We start from the raw sequence: 20,054 nt of genomic DNA on the forward strand, positions 1-20,054 counted from the left end.
GAACTCTTGGAGGTTTACCAGAAAGAGCTCCCGGAGGAATTCCCGTACTAATCACTAATCAACACCACTTCATTTTGAAAATAAATAGTTGCTCCCCACACTCAATTTGTATGATTTGTAACAAGTTCCGGCGTCGCATCCAGTGGTCCATTCTAGCAACAGCTAACCGCAGTGTTCCGGTGATGGTTCCATAGAAATGTAGGCATTAGAATCCGGCAGAAACATCATCTAAATTCAAACCAGCAGCAGCCGCTCTATGTTGTTTACATCTCGCACCTCGCACAAAATCCGAACAGCGCGAGAAACGTCACTTTTCCTTGCGGAATAATTGGTCAGGCTATTTTTCCCAAAAGAAAAATTGACAGCTGGCTTGATCGACACAATCATCACCACCCTTGTCACCATCATCATTGATCATCAAGTTCGTCGATTTTTCCGTTTCAGCTGAGTACCGCTCAAGAAATTTCGACAGAAAATCGTTTCTTGACCGTTTCTTGGCCTATCTTTTTACACAGTACTTACGAAGTGAGTATCACCCCTTATACGCTAAAATTCCCGTGTGTGAAGGAAGAAAAAGAGTGTCGTCAACTTTTGTGCAGCAAGCAAGGCTGGGAAAGGCCAAAACTTTCACGGCTGTAGGAAAATTCAGGTGATCAGGAAGTGAATTTGTGAAACACAGTGAAGTGTCGAGCGTTTGGAGAGTGATTCGTGGGAAACATGGAGTGGAGGTTTGCAAACGTTTAGGCAGCACTCGAGGCACGACCGACGACAGAAAGCAGAAGAAGCAGCATAACCTTCCGTCTCTGTCAAAAGAGGTGGGGAGGAGGATTTTTTTTTCACGGAAGGCACCGATGCGAAGGAGGAAGGATCGAGGTGTGAAGGATGAGTGCTGAAGAGTTTATTTATAGCGTGATCAACACTGATAACGTCGCCCAGCTGGATCTGAACGTAATCGCCAACACGCTGGCCAGCGCAGACTCGCTGATCCGGCAGATCAAGGCCCAGCAGGTGGAGAACGAGGGCCTGAAGGAGAAGATCAGCTCGCTGCGGAGTTCCGCCCTGCAAATCAAGCAGCTGTACGAAGCGGAAGTGGGCAAGAATCAGGGCATTGCCAATCGGGAGGAGGATTATGTAAGGAAGGTGCAGGAGCTGGAAGGGCGAGTTGCTGCGGCGGAGAATGCCAGGGTCAATGCCGAGCTACAAGAGAAAGAGAAGGTGGCTGAGTTGGAGCGGAAGGCCGAGCACTGGATGGGAAAGTACGATGGCCTGGCAATGGATGTGGTGAAGAATTGCTGTCTGCTGGCGGACAACGGCTTACTTCCGTCGGATCAGCAGACGAAGCTTCGTGATTGGAAGGGTCATGTGCAGAGTTTGGTGCAGGATGGGAAGGAGGTGCCAGAGGATGTGATGAGTTGCTTAGTCAAAAAGAGGTCGTCTTCAAAGAAGAAACGTAAACCCGAGATTGATTGTCGGGATCAATCTACTATGACAACTGGCCCTTCGTACTGTTCCATTGGGGTCAATGTTATGGAAGAGAAGCCATCAGTTGCCAACTCATCGACGGGTACCGAGGATTTGGAACCTCCGGAACCGCCTAAATACTCCATAACGGATGACATCTTTCCCGACGACCCGAAGCCAAAGGAGGAGCCACTGCCGAAGAAAACCTTCGCTGATAAGAGCACGATGTATTCCAGTTCCATGGTAACCCGTTCCACTTGCACTTCCGCCTTCATCAAGCGAGTTGACGTCGGAGTAAACTTCCCGGAAGTGATTCCTAAATCAATAAGCGAAATTCTCCGTGAATGTGTCACCGAGCTTCCTGCGTTATTGTCACCTATTCTGGACGAAATTCCAGTTCGTAAGGATTCGACATCTACTCAAACTGATCCGCTTCCTGTTCAGCCACCAGTCGAACAGAAACCTCTGACCACAATCGGTACCAACACCAATCTGCGGAACATACGACGTAAGATTGACTACGTGCGAAAAGCGGACGGAATGCTGGTAAACAATCTGCTGTCCTTCATCAAAAAGGAGGAAAACATTTCCCCCGTTGGTTCCTTACAAAACCTTCCCGCCGCCGTGTTCCAAAGTGAAACCCCCTCGGACCTGGTTGGGAACGCGGTGGGTGGTGTGAATCCCCAGTTGACACACATCTGGGGCCTGCTTGGCGAAACCATGTTCCGCCTGCTGGGCACCGGACGGATGTTCGACAGTCAGTGCTACAGCATCATCAACGAGCGCATAGCGATGATCAACAATCTGATCGAGTCGGAAAGCCGCCGCGGAACGGCCATGTTAGGGGAGGTATTTGCAGCAGCGGCGGCTGCCGTTTCCGTAACGGGCAAAGTGGGTGAAACCACCGGGAAGAAGAGTGTTATTGTAGGGAGGGAACAAGAGGATACGGTTGGTCGCGAGCCGGTCGAGAGTCGTCGGGGGAAGTGCATGGATGAGTACGAAGAGGAAGCCGTGGGGATGCATGAGGAGGAGATCGAGGAAGGTAAGGATAAGTTTCCTGGCGCTCTTTTGCTTTCGAAATTCATGATTTTATTGTTTGTATTGTAGACCCCAATTGTCCGTGGGAAAGTCAAACGCCACCGTCGGATGAAGAAATGGAACCAAACGAAGCTGGTGAAGCGCGTGATGAGCAGACACAAACGGGAGATTTGCAATCCGATGGTCAGACGAGTGAGCCTGTTAATGAAAGTTCCGCAAACCCAGATGAAAGTTCATCAGCGATTGCTGCAGGTGAGTTTGTCCTTTGTACCTAGTAGATTTTTTATTTTTTTGTATAACGGATTACGGATTGACTAAGAGATAAATTCTCTTCATCTGTTCCAGATGTTATATCCGCTGCAACTTCATCAGTTCAACTCCCAAACCAAACCAAAGAACAACTCGAAAGTCCCTCGTTTCCGGATATCCCCAGTGAACCCCTAGTGCCCGAGAAGATATCTCCGGATGCGCCATCTCTTCATACCGATGAGTCCAACGATTTCCGTTTACTCATTGAACCGGAATCCGGACCCACTGTTGTCGACATCTGCGCAGACAACAATTCCGAAGCGAAAGATGCTGTCGAGCCACAGCAGCAGTCCCAACCGGAGGAAGAACCGGACGCGATTGCCGACGAGCTGCGCCAGATGGAGGAAGGCATAGCGTGTACATCGTTGGACCGGCTTCAACCGTGTCTCATCCGGGTGCGGGACATAAACCAGGTAGAAACGAAACACTACCTGGACGTGGTCTGTGAAGAGGAATCCACACAAACCACCGACGACGAGAGCGACTTCCAGATGGCAATCGTGGAAACGTCCCCCAATCGGCTGTCGGCCACTTCCAGTTGTACTTCGATTGGCAGTAACGGAACGCTGATTTCTCCCATCAAGGTCAAGGAGACCAACGAGCTGGTCAAGGACCAGTTCAAAACGCCCACTAGTCCCGCCATCAGCAAGCGGAAACTTCGGGAACGGCTGGATGGGGGACCGTCCAAGCGGGGACGCCTATCGCCCACTACGGAATCGTTGCTAGAGGACGATTGGGACCACAAGTTTTCCCGAATTAAGCACTATTTCACACTGCCGTCGGGGCTGAATCCCATCAAGGAGGGTGCGAACAAGAAGCGGGTTGTGCAAGAAGAAAACTTCGAGTTGGATGAACTGTGGGACGACGAGGACGATGGAGTCGATGCTCGGGAGGATGGGGATGAGTTTGCGATGCCTAGCGAGCAGCTGCTGCAGCCTCTACGGCTGGAAACGAGTTCTCTAACTAGTGCTCCGGTCAGTGATTCGCCGGAATCTCCCACGGAAGGTATGTCAATTCACTTGAATTTCTTCTTTTTATCAGTGTTTCTCAATCTCGACGCGTAAATGTATAAGGTTTTCATATGACATTTCCGGTGAAATCATTCCTAGGAATTTTATTTTCAATTTTCCATTTTGTATCAACGACAAATCAGTTGGAGTGTCAATGGATGGGAGTATCCATGAAAGTTGGTCGCAACCGTCGCAAACGCAAAATGCGAGGATACACAGAATACACCGTGTAAGTTTCATAATATGAAACCATACAGGTGAAACTGATCAATGATATCTTCATAATCCCGCCCTTATTTGAGACTCAAAAAGGACAGCAGATTGTCTCAGAGAGACGCATGGTCATTGCACCATTGCTTCGGCTAGCGCAGTAAGGGGAAAATAATGTGAAGGGCGCCCTAGTAGGGTCTGGGACCATTTGGGCAGCAGCACCTATTTTGGGCACTTGCTGCTATAACTCAGTCAATTTCGAACCGATTTACTGGATTTTTGAGACATAATCAGATACGCACAGTATCTAGCCATGTTTAAAAATTCAAGTCAATCGGTTTGAAATTGATTGAGTTATAGCAGCAAGTGCCCAAAATAGGTGCTCCTGCCCAAGTGGTTCCAGACCCTACTGCACAGGCTTCGTTTTGGATTAGGTTTTTATTAGACCTCTCTAACCATTAATTCCCAGGCACGGTAAACATATGAACATATTCCACCATAACACTATGAATTGGCCGGCGTTAAGTCAGACCGGATCATCTGTTTTTCAATGATTTCGATGAAATGTCCTGCAAGCAGTTACAATTTCAAATCCATGGCATTTTTTTTCTGAAACACTATTATTCTTTTATGTAATGACACATCTGCATCAAAGTAACGTCGAAAATTTTAGGTTTAACGAATTCCTCAGCTTATCTTTACCTGCCCGAAAAATCGGGTAGTCCACTCTGACTGAACGCCGTCCAATTAGGGGTCACCTGGCAATTATTGTCAATATTGTTGATCAGCTTCATGCGGGCTCAAACATCCGGGAAAAGCTATCACAGTTTTATCTGTCAACAAGTCACTTTCACCCTTTCACGTTCTATCTGCGGAGAAAATTCTGTTCACGCTTTTTCTGAAGCGCTCTTTGTGTTGCCAACCATTCTCCAAGTATTTCCTTCAGAATTCTCCAAGAATTTTCTTTGGAATTCTCCAAGAATTTCCTGCGGAATTCTCCAAGAATTTCCTGCGGAATTCTCCAAGAATTTCCTGCGGAATTCTCCAAGAATTTCCTGCGGAATTCTCCAAAAAATTCTTGCGGAATTCTCCAAGAATTTCCTGCGGAATTCTCCAAGAATTTCCTGCGGAATTCTCCAAGAATTTCCTGCGGATTTCTCCAAGAATTTCCCGCGGAATTCTCCAAGAATTTCCCGCGGAATTCTCTAAGAAATTCTAGCGGAATTCTTCAAAAATTTCCTTTGGAATTCCCCAAGAATTTCTTTCGGAATTCTCCAAGAATTTCCTTCGGAATTTTTCAAGAATTTACTTCAGAGTTCTCCAAGAATCCAAAAATTTTTTTCGGAATTCTCCAAGAATTTCTTTCGGAGCTCCCCAAGATTTTGCTCTGGAATTCTTCTTGAATTGCTTTCGGAATTCTTCTAGAATTTATCCTCGGAGTTTTTAAAGTATTGCCTTTGGAGTTCTCAAAATATTGCTTTCGGCTTTCTACAAGAATTCCCTTTGGAATTTTTCATGAATTTTCCTCGAAATTCATCTACAATATCTTTCGGAAAATTCTCCAGGAATTTTCTTATAAATTTTTCAAGAATTCTCTTCGTTTTTTTTTTAAATTTCCCTTCAGAATTCTCCATGAATTTCCCTCGGAATTCTCCAAGAATTCCCTTCAGAATTCTACGACAATACGTTTCGGAATCCTCCAATAATTTCCTTCAAAATTCCTCAAGAATTTGGAATTCTACACGAATTCGCTCGTGAATTGACTTGCCTTCAAAATTCTCCAAGAATTTCCTTCAGAACTTGTCCAAAAATTCCCTTCGTAATTCTCCTGGAATCACCTTCAGAATTGGTCCAATGATTTTCTCTGGGAATTCTCCAAGAAGTCCATTGAAAATTCTACAAGAATTTCGATGGAAATTCTTTAATAATTCTCCTCGGAATTTCTCAACGATTTCGTTTGCGATTCTCCAAAAACTCCGCTGGTAATCTCCTTTAATTCTGCTGGAAATTCTACAAAAAATCTGCTAGAAATTTCCCGAGAATTTCACGTTTCTCCACAGGCTTGAGTCTTCTTCAGGGAAAAATTCTGTTTATACGTTCTCTATGTGTTAAAATTTGTTGATGTCGATTCTTACTCACATTGTATTTAAAATATCATTCAAAATTACAGTAAATTGCGAAAGCATTTCTTACTTACCGCCTTCCTGCATTGCACACTGGGTCACGAGTGGAATCTAGCAAGTAAAAACCTCTAGCGTTTTGGGAGTACATTTTTTAGAGTTGGTGTCTTCGGAGACATGTATTTATTTTACTTTTATTTTTATGTGGTGATGAAAGTTGGTTGGTAATTTTTCCTTCAGGAATTCTATCTGGGAGTCAAAATATCTCATATCAAATTTCAGGGATTTCTCCAATTCTTGGAGGAATTGCTCCAGAGACTATTTCCTAGAATTCCTTTTATGATGTTTCTACAAAGCCTACTGATATTCTTTCGGTAATTTCTTACAGGATTCCTCTAGGAATGTCTGCTGAAAATGGTCCAGGAATTCTTTGTGGGGTTTATCTAGATATCCTTGCTTTACCCAGTACCATTTGATGAGGCTTCTCTAAGAATTCATCCTCAAATTTATCAAAGAACTCCTATGATTTTTCCAGGAGTTTTTCCAAACATTTCTGAGGAAATCCCCCTGAGATTTTTCTACGGCTTCTTCTAGAATTTTCTCCGGTGATTCCTTCGAAAATATCTACTAGGATTTCCGCAGGATTTTTTATAGCATTCATTCAGAAATCCATGCTTGCATTCTTCCAGATTTTTTTTTTTCAGATTTCTCCAGTAATTCTTGCTGCACATTTTCCAGGGATTTCTTCAAAGATTCTTTTAAAAGCTCCTCCTAATTTTTTCCGTTGATTTCTCCTGTGATCCCTCTTAGAAATTTCGACTGGTATTCCGCCAGTCATCCCTACTATAAATCCTAGAGAAATTTCAGGTGGGACTCCTCCAAAGATTTTTACAGAAATTCCTCATGTTATTGCGTTTTACACTGAAAATTATCATTGCTTCGCTGAACAACATGACGTTTTACACGAAGGCTTACACGATACAACAATTCGCTAAATTTCACACTAGCACAGCAAAAAATCTGTTTTCGTCTTAGAATTCATTTATAGATTTCTTCTGGATTTCTCTAGGAATCGCATAAATTGCTCAGAGGCTGACATCATCTTGAAAAACAAACTAATAATAAAGCATGTTGCTAATTGACAAGTTGAGAGGAGAAATTTGCGAAAAAAAAATGCATTCTGGAGGGATTTGAACCCACGGCTCCGGATTCACTAGACCGGCGCTTTAACCAAGTAAGCCACAGAACAAGTAACGATTCTGCGGAATAGAAAGCCAAGCTGACTTTGAAGCCACATCATGAACACTCCTTTGAACAGTGGCTGACCAATTTTGCTGAATTTCCGTGCGTTTACCGCTCCGTCTATGTGGCACAAATGTCCCAAATGGAGGTTAACGTGCCTCTGGAGCCGGCCTTGTGATACCTGATACCACATACGTATGCACAGTCATGCATTGGAAGGAATTCTGGCAAATAATAGAATCGACTACCTGCTATCATTTGCTTGCAGTATATTGAAGATGCATTGCGAGCATTAAAATGATCAAGTCTAATGGGCTAAAAAAATGACTAATTAATTATATTAACCCATACCCGTCCAGTGTCCTATTTATAGGAAGTGAATACATATCTTGAGAATTACACAATATTTCAACAGAATGTCTCCGGAGAAGTTGTTCAGAAGATTCATTTGAATATAAAGTAGGGTGATGGCCGAATTTGGGACCCCTAGAGGACAATAGATTGAATTTAAGTCAAAATCATACATATTCAGAGGAAGTTACACATTATGATGATGTTAATATGATCAAGCCTCCACTGTTCGTTAAAAACACCCACAAGGTCATTTCTGGCGAAAAATTTAATGAAAATAGCTTATTTTTGAAGCATAAGTTTTCACTGTTTTGGACACCTCAATATCTTTTGGACCCTATTAAGTATGTACATATGTTGGACATCCACTGTTTAAACCCGTTCTATTATTGCGACATTTGCTCCCATTTAGGCCCAAATTCATTACAGTAGACGTTCGATAACTGCAACATGTTTACGTTTCACTTAGCGAGCGAAATTCGATAACTGCAACGACTGACAGATGTCAACAAGTTGTCAAACGACAATAAATAACCGTGAACGTGATCCGATTGTTCGTTTGGGCTAACCTGGCGCACCATTTTGACGTTTGCCGGTGCGATAACTGCAAATTTGTTGCACTTACCGGACTTGCTATTAAAAAGCATTGCAGTTTGCACCGTTTGTACCGACCGAACGTCTACTGTATTATCACAGTCGAATTTTGCACACGACTTTGCATTGGATAGCGTTCACAGGTTCGGTTGAGTTCATAACAGGGTTTGAAATCGATAAATAAAGATGGTTGGTCTGCTGCAAGTTGTCCGCTTGGAATTTACCTAGGATTTGTCATAGAGTAAACATTTGATCCGTCGTGGGTAAACCCTCACTACAACCCAACTAACATTTTCAGCGCTATAAGCTTCAGTCATTTGCTTTCTGTTGTGTAACCATCGAATAAAAGCAGTCAACGCTGAATAAATGGGAAGCTAGTCAAATATAAATCATAAGCTAATACACGACTATAAAACAAGCACCATACAGCTACCAAACTCGGTTTTCAGAAATCCATTGCTTGTCACTGGGCCTGCCTTTACTCCACTCTATTCCAACTCCGGGAGATTTCCCGGAGGATGTGAAAACTTGAACAAACCCACGGGGTTAACCCACTTAGTATTCGCCGACCAAGGACTCCTTCAGCAACCTCGATCTGTTGAATAGAATACGCCGGTTTAGTAATTTTGTACGCCGAATTTAGGAGGGTAATTTCTCGGTAATTAACGCACTTTAGTCTGTGTCTCGTTTTGTAACGACTAATGAACGCCCCCTTCAGTCAGCTAGCAGGGTGCTCTTTTTTCATATCTTCAACATAGTATGGTGTAGTACATTTACTACCATGTTTGGAAAAATCAACCATGAATTCGTTCTTTCCTGCAGACTTGATGTTCTTCAGCTCCTTGATATCCTTTTTATCGCATCATTTGTTTAACCTTTTCTTTCATGGGCTAATTTTCTCAAAATCTGGAAGTGCTCTCTTCACTTGGCAGCTACCATAGTTTTATCTGTCAGCAGTCAGCAAGTTACCACTTTAACGGTCTCTGTGATGCCGGGTACCAGACACTAAAAACATCTGGCTTTTGGCAATGTTCTTCTCACCCGTAACTGCTGGCACGGTGTAAGACGCAGGAAAAACGGGTCACTGTCTTAGTAGCGAAATCCATAATTTATTCAGCAAAACGCTTTAAAGCTAAAATATAAAGTTTCCAATTACATCCCATGATTCATCATTCATATCGTGTTGTACTCACATTTCAGTGACTCTAGTCTCAACGTCCCTGTCCTTGTTACCGCCCAATTATCGTTCTAGTCAGTATACCTAGTAAGTCGATTTTAAGTTCTTAGTCTTAAGTTTAACAATAGGATGTAGTTTTACTTACTGTTGCATGGCAAATATAGTACAAGTTCTAATTTTAGCGCAAATATAAAGCCCTAGCAGGGAATTAGTGCATGGAATCTAACCTGAAATCATGATTTTAAGGAATTCACATATTTTTCGCATAAGAATACATAAATTATTTTCATGTTTGACTCACTAGTAACTATTAACAAGGTTCATTTGGTCAAGTTGCCACTAGTAAATTCACGTAAGATATCGACTATTTCAATATTTAATCATATTCCCGCTCTAGCACAATTTGCATCACTACATTCCATCATCTGTTGTTTTTTTTTCTTCATTTTCCCCACTCATGCCGTGACAATTGTCGGATGACAAACGATGGCGTTCGGTGACGGATCGTTCCGTCAAATATCCGCCATCCCTATTGAATATTTTCTTCATCGCACTAACGGTTGTAACGCCTCCCGCTACACGTAACCTTCTGACACTCCTCATTTCAACCGTTTCTAAAGACCGGTCCAGAAAGTATGGACGCATGAAGAAAATACTGGCATATCGAAACTATTGATGACTAGTTTTTTTTGTAAAGCTACATCATGTTGGCTAATCTATTTTCTCAGCATTTGTATAGTGGTTTTTGAGATTCCAACAGTTTGTTTCAAAATACATGAATTTTCAGCGGAACATCATCGAGAAAATGTGCACAAACGATAAACAGAGCTTGAAATATCACTAAGGAAATGAGCAAAATATAGTGGAAGTAAGTGAGAAAACCGTGCAAACAGCAATCAGCAAACACGGTGGGGATAACACGTTTAGCATAGGCAAAAGTTGGATTAAAAATAAAGATTCCATCAACCCTCGTTTGGAAAACAAATACTGAAGGTATTTGAGCACAAGAATAAAACCTTCTAACTTACACAGAGAAGCCATGACCAAAAAAGTTACCATTTTAAATTGCAATGTTCATCGTGGCAAACAACGTTTGAATTTCCGATCCTATTGTAAGCAGAAACAGCCAAAACGAAGACCGAAACTAGAACCATCGATCAGGCCCAGTCAACTGTAGACTAGGTGCGTCCATACTTTCTGGGGCAGTCTTTATGTCGTCTTTGATTTCACCCAGGATTACTTTAGGGGTTTCTCTAGCAGTCTGTCACAGAAGCCTCCATGAATTATTTCAAGATTTCGGATTTTCTCCCGGGTTTTTTTCATGGATTAAGATTGCGTCAGAGATTTCTCAAGGATTCCTCCTGGGTGTTCTCCCGGGATTCCCTCAAAGAGTTCTTCAGGACTTAATCCCGGGTTTTCTTTAGGAATTCCTCCCTGGATTGCTTTCGGAATTTCTCCAATGATTTCTCACGAATTTTCTAAAGAAATTCATCTAGAGAATCATAATTCAGCGATTCTTTTGAGGACTCTTCCCGGGAATCCTTGAGAGATTCCTCCGGATTTTTTCTGAAGATCTTTCGCGGGCTTTCTTCAGGGACTCCTTTTGACATTCATTTTGGGATTCACGCCGTGATTCCTTCAGAACGTTTCCTGCGCTTTCTTCCGGGATTTTTTCTAGATTTTTTTCAGAGCTTGGTTCGTGGATTTCTTTCAAATCTCTCTCCGAAATTACTCTCAGGATTCTTTCATTGGGTCCTCCCGGGATTCTTTCATTAATTCTTCCCGGGTTTCTTTTACGCATGCTTCCAGAGATCCTTACAGAGCTTTCCCTCGGAACTTTTTTAGGGATTCCTCCATTGATACCCCCCTCTTTTACGAATTTTTCCCCAGGATTACTTCCGGATTCCTTCTCTAAGATATTCTTCCCAGGATTCATTAAATAATTCTTTCCGTGATTTCTTCAGAGATGTCTTTCACAATCCTTGCATTGATTCTTTTCGTATTTTCTGCGACTTCTCCCGAGATTTTTTCAGGAAATTGTTTTTTTTTTAATTATATATTTTTATTAATCTGTATTTTAACTTACTAGCAAATTCTACACTACGAAGATTCTTCTCCACAATTCTTTTGGGATTTATGGATTTCCTCTTACAAAAACATATAAGATCGACCGGAAACCGCACCCAGACACTGTTAGAATACCCAACTAACATTTATTGTGAATGTAAATGTCAACAAAGCGTCCTCAATACGGCTTGATGCTGAGTTACTGTGTTGTACATATGGACGGAAGCTTCTATGCAAGCCCTATACCAATGAATCTGGCGAACTTAATCCACATGTATATGCTGTGCGAGCAGCTACTATGCCACGAAATCAGAGCTCTTTTCTCGGCTAATATATAACCACTAACTGAATAACATCTTGAGAAGGCGCTTTTTCAGCCTTTTCGCAGTTGTTAAATAATTGTTATACGGCATCCCCAAATTAAACGATTGAATATAATTAGGTTATGGATACCGAGACGCAATACATACTTACTTACCGGTCAGGCTAAGGCCGGGGTGGCCTTTGCTGTACATAGTAGCCGCCTCCATTCCACTCGGTCCATGGCTGTTTGTCTCCAGTTCCGCACTCTGCGTAGGGTCCGCAGATCGTCCTCCACTTGGTCGACCAAGACGCAATACATGTGGAACTAGAATTATCACTTTTAAAATTGAATAATTAAAGTAGGTACTTGCCGCTACTTGGAATTGAACGTCCATATCCACTGGTCCCGATGATGTCCTCGCTGCCACACTGCTATATATACAGGTATACCTCGATTTAGTGGACCCTCGATTTTATGTACTTCGATTTTATGTACATTTTACCTCGATTTTATGTACATTTTTTTTAATGATAAAATTTCTAATATTCAATCAGTTTAATACTTGCAGTTTGTATCATGATGACTTATAATGCAGGGATTTTCAGCCCTTTTGACTCGTAAAGCACTTTATATCAATAAATTATTTTGTGGAGCACCCATATTAGACCCATATGACAAAATGTGTCATAAAATATTTCTAGTGCTGTAATGGTAGAATCAGAGCTAGTTAGTCAAGATTCCCTGATTCCAGTGTCCCTACACGTGTACATTTCCAAGGATGAATTCCTGGAGGAATCTCTGAAGGAACCGCTTGAGCAATTCCTGAAGGAACTGCTAGAACAACTTCTGAAAAATCCATGGAACAACTTTTGAAGAAATCCCTGCCGAAATTTCTGAAGTAATTATAGTAATATTCAAAAAGTAAAGTAAAGTATCGCTGAAGAAATTTCAGATGGAATTTAAAAAAAATCTGAAGAAAATTCTAAATAAATTTCTGAATGAATTTCTGAAAAAGGAATATTTTTAAAATCCATAGATGGATTTTTTGAGGAAGTTCCGGAAGGAATAACTGGAAACTCCCGGTGGAATACCTTACAAAACCTCTTGAGATATTGTTGAAAAAAAAAATTCTGGAGAAATCCCCAAACAAAAATCCTAAACATTTTTTAATGAATTCCTTGATAAATCCATAGAGAAATTCTTAGAGGTATGCTTGGAGGAAATTCTGGAAGAGTTTCTGAGAAAATACATAGAGAAATACTCGGCGGAATTTCTGATGAAATCTCTGCAACAATGTCTTTCAGCCTTTTAATAGCAATCCTCTGTAGAAGTCTGCAAAATCTGTAGGGAATTTTCTTTGAGAATTTCCAAAGACTTTCTTAAGAAATCCTTGGAGTAATTTCTGGAAGAGAAATGTTTGAAGGAATATCAAAAGGAATGTGAATAAATTTTGGGAATTTCCTTAATAATCTCTTGTATAGAATTCCTAAAGCAATTCCTAGAGACAGTTCTTTAGAAAGTTTCTAAGGAAATTTGGAAAGAGCTTCTGATTCTCAATGTATTCGTGAATCATATTCTAAAAAAAAAATGAAATATTTTTAAGAAATTTCATGAAAGGTTTTCTAGATGAATGCTTTGAAAAAAATCGGGAAGAATCTCTATTACAGAAATCCGAAAAAAATCGTAGATAAATTTCTGGAACAATCTCTGCAAAATTTTTTGAACCCATTTTTGAAAGCTATCCATGCAAGACTTTCTTAATGTGTTCGTAGTGAAATTTCCAAATGACATTCTAAAGTTTAGGAGAATCTCTAAAAGAAACGAAAACATGAAAAAAAATCTGACTGAACTTCGTAAGGATCCCCTGGATGATTTTTTGAAGTAAATCTACGAGCAGTTTCCAAAGAAGTCCCTGGCAGAATTTCTTTAAAAATCTCTGGAAGATTTTATCAGAAGCTCGTGAAAGATTTTTTAAACAAATCCTAGGATTGATTTAAGCAAGAGTCCATGGAAGATTTATCGGAAAATCTGTAGAAGTTTGTTCAAAGTCATCCTTGGAGAAATTTGTAAAGAAATCCATGGAGGAAAATCTGGGCATATTTTTGAAGAAATTACACTAGTTTACAAAATAAAACGAAAGTCGTGAACTTCTGTCAACGACCAAAATTTTTGAAGCATAATTTAGCGCTGATTTCGAAACCGTGCTTCAAAAAATTTAAAGTAGAACAGTTTATGAGTTTCAGCTCAATATCGAGTTTTACAACTTTTTAAAATATGGAATTTCATAAAATTCAAATATCTTGCATTTTGTTCAACCAATTTTAAATCTTTTTCCATAAATTAAAAGCTAAATATAATACCATTCGATCATCTGAATGCAGGTTTTGTGTCAGATTGATGAAAATCAAGATATTGGCGAGTTTTGGGGACGATCTTCTTAAATTTTAGCAAAATTTCCAAAAATTTATGAAGAAATGTATTTTTTTCAATAAGAAAAGAACAATTTAAAAATTCTTTTTCAACGTTTATTTGACATATCATATGTGGGTGAGTTACAGTAAAAAATTCAGCTCAATCGAAGCATTGATTGCAGAGAATGAGATGTGTGAAGTGAGCGACTTCGCTTAAAAATAGAACAAAAATCGATTTCAAATCATCAACCTTGTATGGAAAGTCGAAAAAATTTCCGCTCTACTGTAATTTTTTTCCTTCGCGTTTTCGAACTCAGGGCATGATTCTACACCAAAAACAATCATCAGCTTACCGAGTTCAAAAATGCTGTAAACTAGTGTTATTGGTCGAATTTATAATAAAAACCATGGGAGATTATCTGAAAGAACCCCTGGAAAAAATGTGATGGAACTTCCAGGGTAGTTTCTATAGGAATGCCTGGAGAAAATTCCCGAATGGTTCTAACATTTTTTTAAGAAACCCTAGAGAAATCCCAGGAAGTTTTTTTTGACAGAAATTTAGTTTAATAAAAAACCTTTGGAGTAATTTCTAAAGCAAACCCCGGAGAAAGTTTTTATAATAAATCTTTGGGGGATCGTTTGAGAGATTGCTTAAAGGAATTTCCGAAAGATTTTTCGGACAAAAAAACTGAAAAAGTCTCAAAAAAAGGTAAAGGAGGAATTTCTACAAAAAATCATACACATCTCTTTTTGAAAATTCTGGAGAAATCCTTAGACCGTTCGCAATGCTGTTTTATTTTGTATGGCGAGTTTTAAAATTTTTAAAACTCGCCATACAAAGTAAAACAGCATTGCGAACGGCCTTAGAAATTGGAAGTTACTGTGGGAATATTTGGTGAAATCCTTGGAAGTATTTCTAAAGTATCCCAGTTCAAATTTTTGAATGAACTTTCGAAACATTTTCTGAAAAATAGTTTCTGAAGGCATCGCTGGAATCTCTGGAGAAATTTCTGAATAAATGTCTAAAGATATTTCTGAAGGAATCTCTGAACGCATTTTGTATAAAGGAATTTCTACTCATAATCATGGATATATTTTTGGAAAAAAGTGGAAGAATTTCAGAAGTAAATCATGAAAGATGCTTTGAAAGAATTCTTTGTGAAATTTATAGAATAGAAGGAATTTCTAAACAAATCTATAAAGAACGTATTCATGAAAGATTTTTTGAAAGAATCCGTGAAGGATTTTTTGGAAGAATACTTGAACAAGTTTCCGCAAATAAAAATAGAATAAAAAAATTTCTGAAATTTTTTTGTAGATTTTCTAATGAAAGCTCCAAAAGATTCTCGTACGAATGCCTAGAGCAATTTTTTGAATTAATAACTAAAGAAATTTCTGAAATAATCCCTGTGTGAATTTCTCAAACAATCTCTGAAATAATTTTGTGAAAAATCATAGAGGAATTGGTGAAGCAAATCTTGCCAAATTTCGTTAAATAATTCTACTCTGACTCTTTGTGACATGGAAGATTTTCTAAAATATTCTGTAGCATGATTTGATGTGGAAAGTTTTATTCGGAGACCGTCGTGATAAAGTTGATAATTCCGCGTTCACCTAATTTAATTTAACACCCCAGAATTGCAACAAAAGGCGACCAAGCAGATAGCGACACAAACCTACACTACTCGTACAGAGAGATTGTTCGGCAAATACAGCACAACAAATAATCACGCTCTATCAGGTGCTTGTCATTGTCACGAGTCTCTAAATTTCCGAAGGAACCCTTTGAGGAAGTTCAGATGGAATCCCTGGAGGAATTTAGAAATGTTTTCAATTTTTTTGGACATTTATGCAAATAACGTTATTGTGTATGTTATTGCTCAAAATATTAGCTTTTGAATCAACCATACATAGTTTTGCAGACAAAAGATTCCGATCGTACCAAAAAAGCGAGATAGTGGTTTATTCGTTATTTAGCGAGAATTACTAATAAATGCCAAAAACTCCGAGCCTTTTATCGAAAATTCCATTTTCATGCAATTTTTATATGTTTTGGTACATTTTGGTATAAAATTTACATAAAAATAAAATAAAAAAAATTGCTTCGATTTTATGTAAAATTCGATTTTATAGACATTTTATAGACATTTCAAATGTCGAGGTATACCTGTAAATAGCATAGAAAATAGCCCGTTTTGTTTTACTCCAGACAAGGCTTCATAATTGTGCCACAAGAAACCTTACCTAACTTTATTTATCTTGCTGCAAAAGCTTGTGAAACGTCAAACGCAATAATGTTTACATTGAACAAGCTGTGTGGTTGCGCCAACAGATTCTTCTTCACAGCTTCTAGCTGAAAGAGTGTTCTTTAAACGGCTACGAAGCGCTGCTGTTTTGTGTTTTGGCAACATTGCAAAACGTACTGTATAAAAGCAGCTGTTGTAGTGGCTGGGACTCTTACTCGATTTGCACATCTTCCGGCAAATCTTCCGGCATTGAATTAAAATGCAATAAAAGCAACCCAAATAATTTCACAGCACAGAGATGGATAGCTGTAAAGAAATTGTGTAGTAGCTATATATCACGCTTGAAGTTTGTTTTGACAATAATGTTTACATCCGACAAGCCGTGTTGGTAAACCAACAGTTTCTTTATTATAGCTTCTAGCTGTAATGAAATCGCATAAAGGCCTTTAAAGCGCTGCTGGTTTGGGGATTTGTCAGTATAACGAATTATTGTACTGTATAGTAGCAGCTGTTTTGTTAGTGGGGACTCCTATTCGATTTGGTCAAGTTTTCACATCTTCCGGGAAATCTCCCGGAGTTGGAATAGAGTGGAGTAATGGCAGCCCCAGTGACAAGCAATGAATTTCTGAAAGCCGAGTTTGGTAGCTGTATGGTGTTTGTTTTACAGTCGTGTATTAGCTTATGATTTATATTTGACTAGCTTCCCTTTTATTCAGCGTTGACTGCTTTTATTCGATGGTTACACAACAGAAAGCAAATGACTGAAGCTTATAGCGCTGAAAATGTTAGTTGAGGAATAAAAAAAATGAATTTGATCAAATAAAAGTGGGAGCGTAAAAAAACAAATAAGATAAATTTTGGAGATAGTTAAGCATTCATGTAAGCATTGCTGTGTTAAGCCGTAATGTAATCTGGCAGTATTTTTTTCTATTCTTTTTCCCGTTTAGAGTTATCTTATGTCCTCTTATATCTAAGTACATTTTTTGAAAGTACACCATAGATTTTTTTTTCGTGAAATCTTGTTTCTTCTTCTCCTTTATGGCTCTACGTCCTCACTGGGAGTTGGTCTGCCTCGCTTCAACTTAGTGTTCTTTGAGCACTTCCACAGTTATTATTTAATTGAAGGGCTTTCTTTGCCTGCCATTGCATGAATTTGTATATTGTGAGCTATGTCCAGGGAGTCTAGAAATTTTTCCCGACTGGAACGGGAATCGAACCCGCCGTCTCCGGATTGGCGATCCATAGCTTTCACCACTAGGCTAACTGGAGAAATATGGTTTATCTATTCAAATTTTATATGAGCTTGACTCTAGAGTCTTGATAACTAATTTATATGAAGAATCAAGTTGTGAGACCCATTTAGTGTTAACGGTTCAAGTTCTTTTTTTTTTTCAAGGAATTTTTCGATGATTGAGAAACACAAAACTTAGGAGATAATTTAGCTTCTACACTATTCAACGTACTAATAATTTCTGTTCCTCTCACAGAGCCACCAAAGCCATCCACCTCAAGTTGGGATGAGTTCAAGAGGCCTCTCAGCATCGACGTTGGAGATCTGCCTAATCCTGCTTCACCCGACCCTCCTGCTTCACCTGACGTTTCAGCATGTTTTGACGATTCCCCCATGTCACCAATAGCTGACGACGAACCAATGGAACCGGTCAGCAGCCAACGGTGCTTCAGTGAATTAGAGTCCCCACTCTCTCCGCCCCTCGAAAGTCGATCGACAATGTACGCGGCAGAGGATCCGGTAGAGTCGCGAATTATTCCACTAGAACATCCGCTGGCGAACCGGGTCCTGACGGAAGCATCTACTCCCATCGGAAAGGCCATAGCGTGCTACAATAGGGGAAGGCGCGCGGAAGTGGTTAACAAGATTACTCCAAACTCGTGCAAAAAGGAACGGAAGCTAGTACAGTTGATGGTCAATGTGCTGAAGGAGTACGTAAAGGATGAGTGGACGGTGAAAAATCTGGACATCCGATGTGAGCAATTACTTAAGGTTTCAAGAGATACAAGGATAATCGCACAGGCGATAGTCGACTACATCATTTCTCAAACCGAGGATTTGGTGATCGATGTCCAATGTTCTCCTCCGGCCCCACCGCTGCCGAAGGTCACTCAAAAAGTGGTTGTCCTAGCTAAAACGCTCAACGAGGTGTTATTCACGTTGGACAGGATACTACTGCAGGAAGTCGATCGCCGGGTGTTCAATCTCAAGTCGGAGAAATGCAACGTAGAAGCGATCACTGCCCTGACTTACCTCTACGTAGGAGTGGCCGATTGCAACCGACTCTACGGTTGCACCGCCAGAATGTACATTTACAAGTGTCTGTATTACTTCAACTTCAAAGGGCTTCCTTTGATCTATTACGTACTGAAAGCCTTCCCGCATGCCCTGCCGAAGAAAACCAGCGCCTTTTACGATAATGCCGATGCGATGGTCAGCACCATCCGGACCATTCTGATGAACATCAACTACATGATGAATTCGACACATCCCGACGCTGCCTTGTACAAAAAGGGAGAACTGTCGAAACTACTCAAGTACTTCTACGGCTACCAACAGGGGTCACCGACGTACACCGAGCTTATCACTAACCTCATCGAAAAGATCAAAGCCAACAAGCTCAAAAATGTCGACTACTCTCTGGTCCTGGTCGCCAAGCGCCAGGGATACGAATGGGCCAAGCGGCACATTGTTCAGAAGCACCTCTACCCGCTACTCAACGACTACCTCAAACGGATCGAGACCGCCGCCCAGGGAACCCACGACGATCAGATCCGGTGTCTGATTTTCTGCATCTCGGCCATCCTCAAAACGCAACCCAACCACGAGGACGTGACCGGGGTGATGCAAATTTTCGGCAGCATCATCCAGCGGACGGATGGCAACCAGCGGGTACAGGAAGCGGCCGTGGCCGGGCTGATGCGATTCACCCGGTTCGACTACGCCGACATCTACGAGTGGTTGTGCAAGTGGCGTCCCTCGTACGAGGTCAGCGGCCGAATCAAGCTGATGCTGGCGACGTTCGTCCACCGGAAGGACCAACGGTTCTGGATGCAGCTCAGCCAACGGAAGTTCGTGTAGTGTTTCTGTGATCCGGGTGGGAATTGTAAAAAAAGCTGGTTATTTATTTTCGAAGGTCGCGACAGCCTTCGCGGTTCGTAGTACTAACTGTTAGTAAGCCTAATTTCCCGTTTTAGGTGTTAAGAAGATAAACCTAGGTATGTTTAGAAAGGTTGCGATATCCTATATTTTTTCAAGAATGTGGAATGTTTGGGAGCAATCGTACGAATGTTCGGATACTTTGTCTTGGACTGTAAATATTGACAAAGTAGTCGAAAGTGCAGCAAATAAACTAAACTAAAAATTTGAACCTGGTGTTTATTATAAATTGTAATAGTATTTATTGTCTAACTTTTAAATTTATGGAGGATTTAAAAAAGCAAGTTCGCTATTGTAGAGTGCAGTGAGCTCGTAATTCATCCTTTGCCGTCACATTCCGTGTAT

General features: G+C 40.5%; 2 protein-coding genes across 2 annotated transcripts in view; both read left to right on the forward strand.

Moving 5' to 3' along the window:
- The window catches only part of LOC115254252 (uncharacterized), a 60,531-nt gene that overhangs the window by 22,957 nt on the left and 17,520 nt on the right, over positions 1-20,054 (forward strand). The gene's annotated exons all lie outside the window — the stretch shown is intronic.
- On the forward strand, positions 543-19,920 carry LOC109407984 (uncharacterized). Its single transcript, XM_019681192.3, has 4 exons — positions 543-2,503; positions 2,569-2,751; positions 2,845-3,813; positions 18,028-19,920. The coding sequence occupies exons 1-4, from the start codon at positions 883-885 to the stop codon at positions 19,629-19,631; spliced, it is 4,377 nt and encodes a 1,458-aa protein (XP_019536737.3). The 5' UTR covers positions 543-882; the 3' UTR covers positions 19,632-19,920.

Source organism: Aedes albopictus, chromosome 2 (genome assembly GCF_035046485.1).
Source record: "Aedes albopictus strain Foshan chromosome 2, AalbF5, whole genome shotgun sequence".
Classification (NCBI taxonomy): Eukaryota; Metazoa; Arthropoda; class Insecta; order Diptera; family Culicidae; genus Aedes; species Aedes albopictus.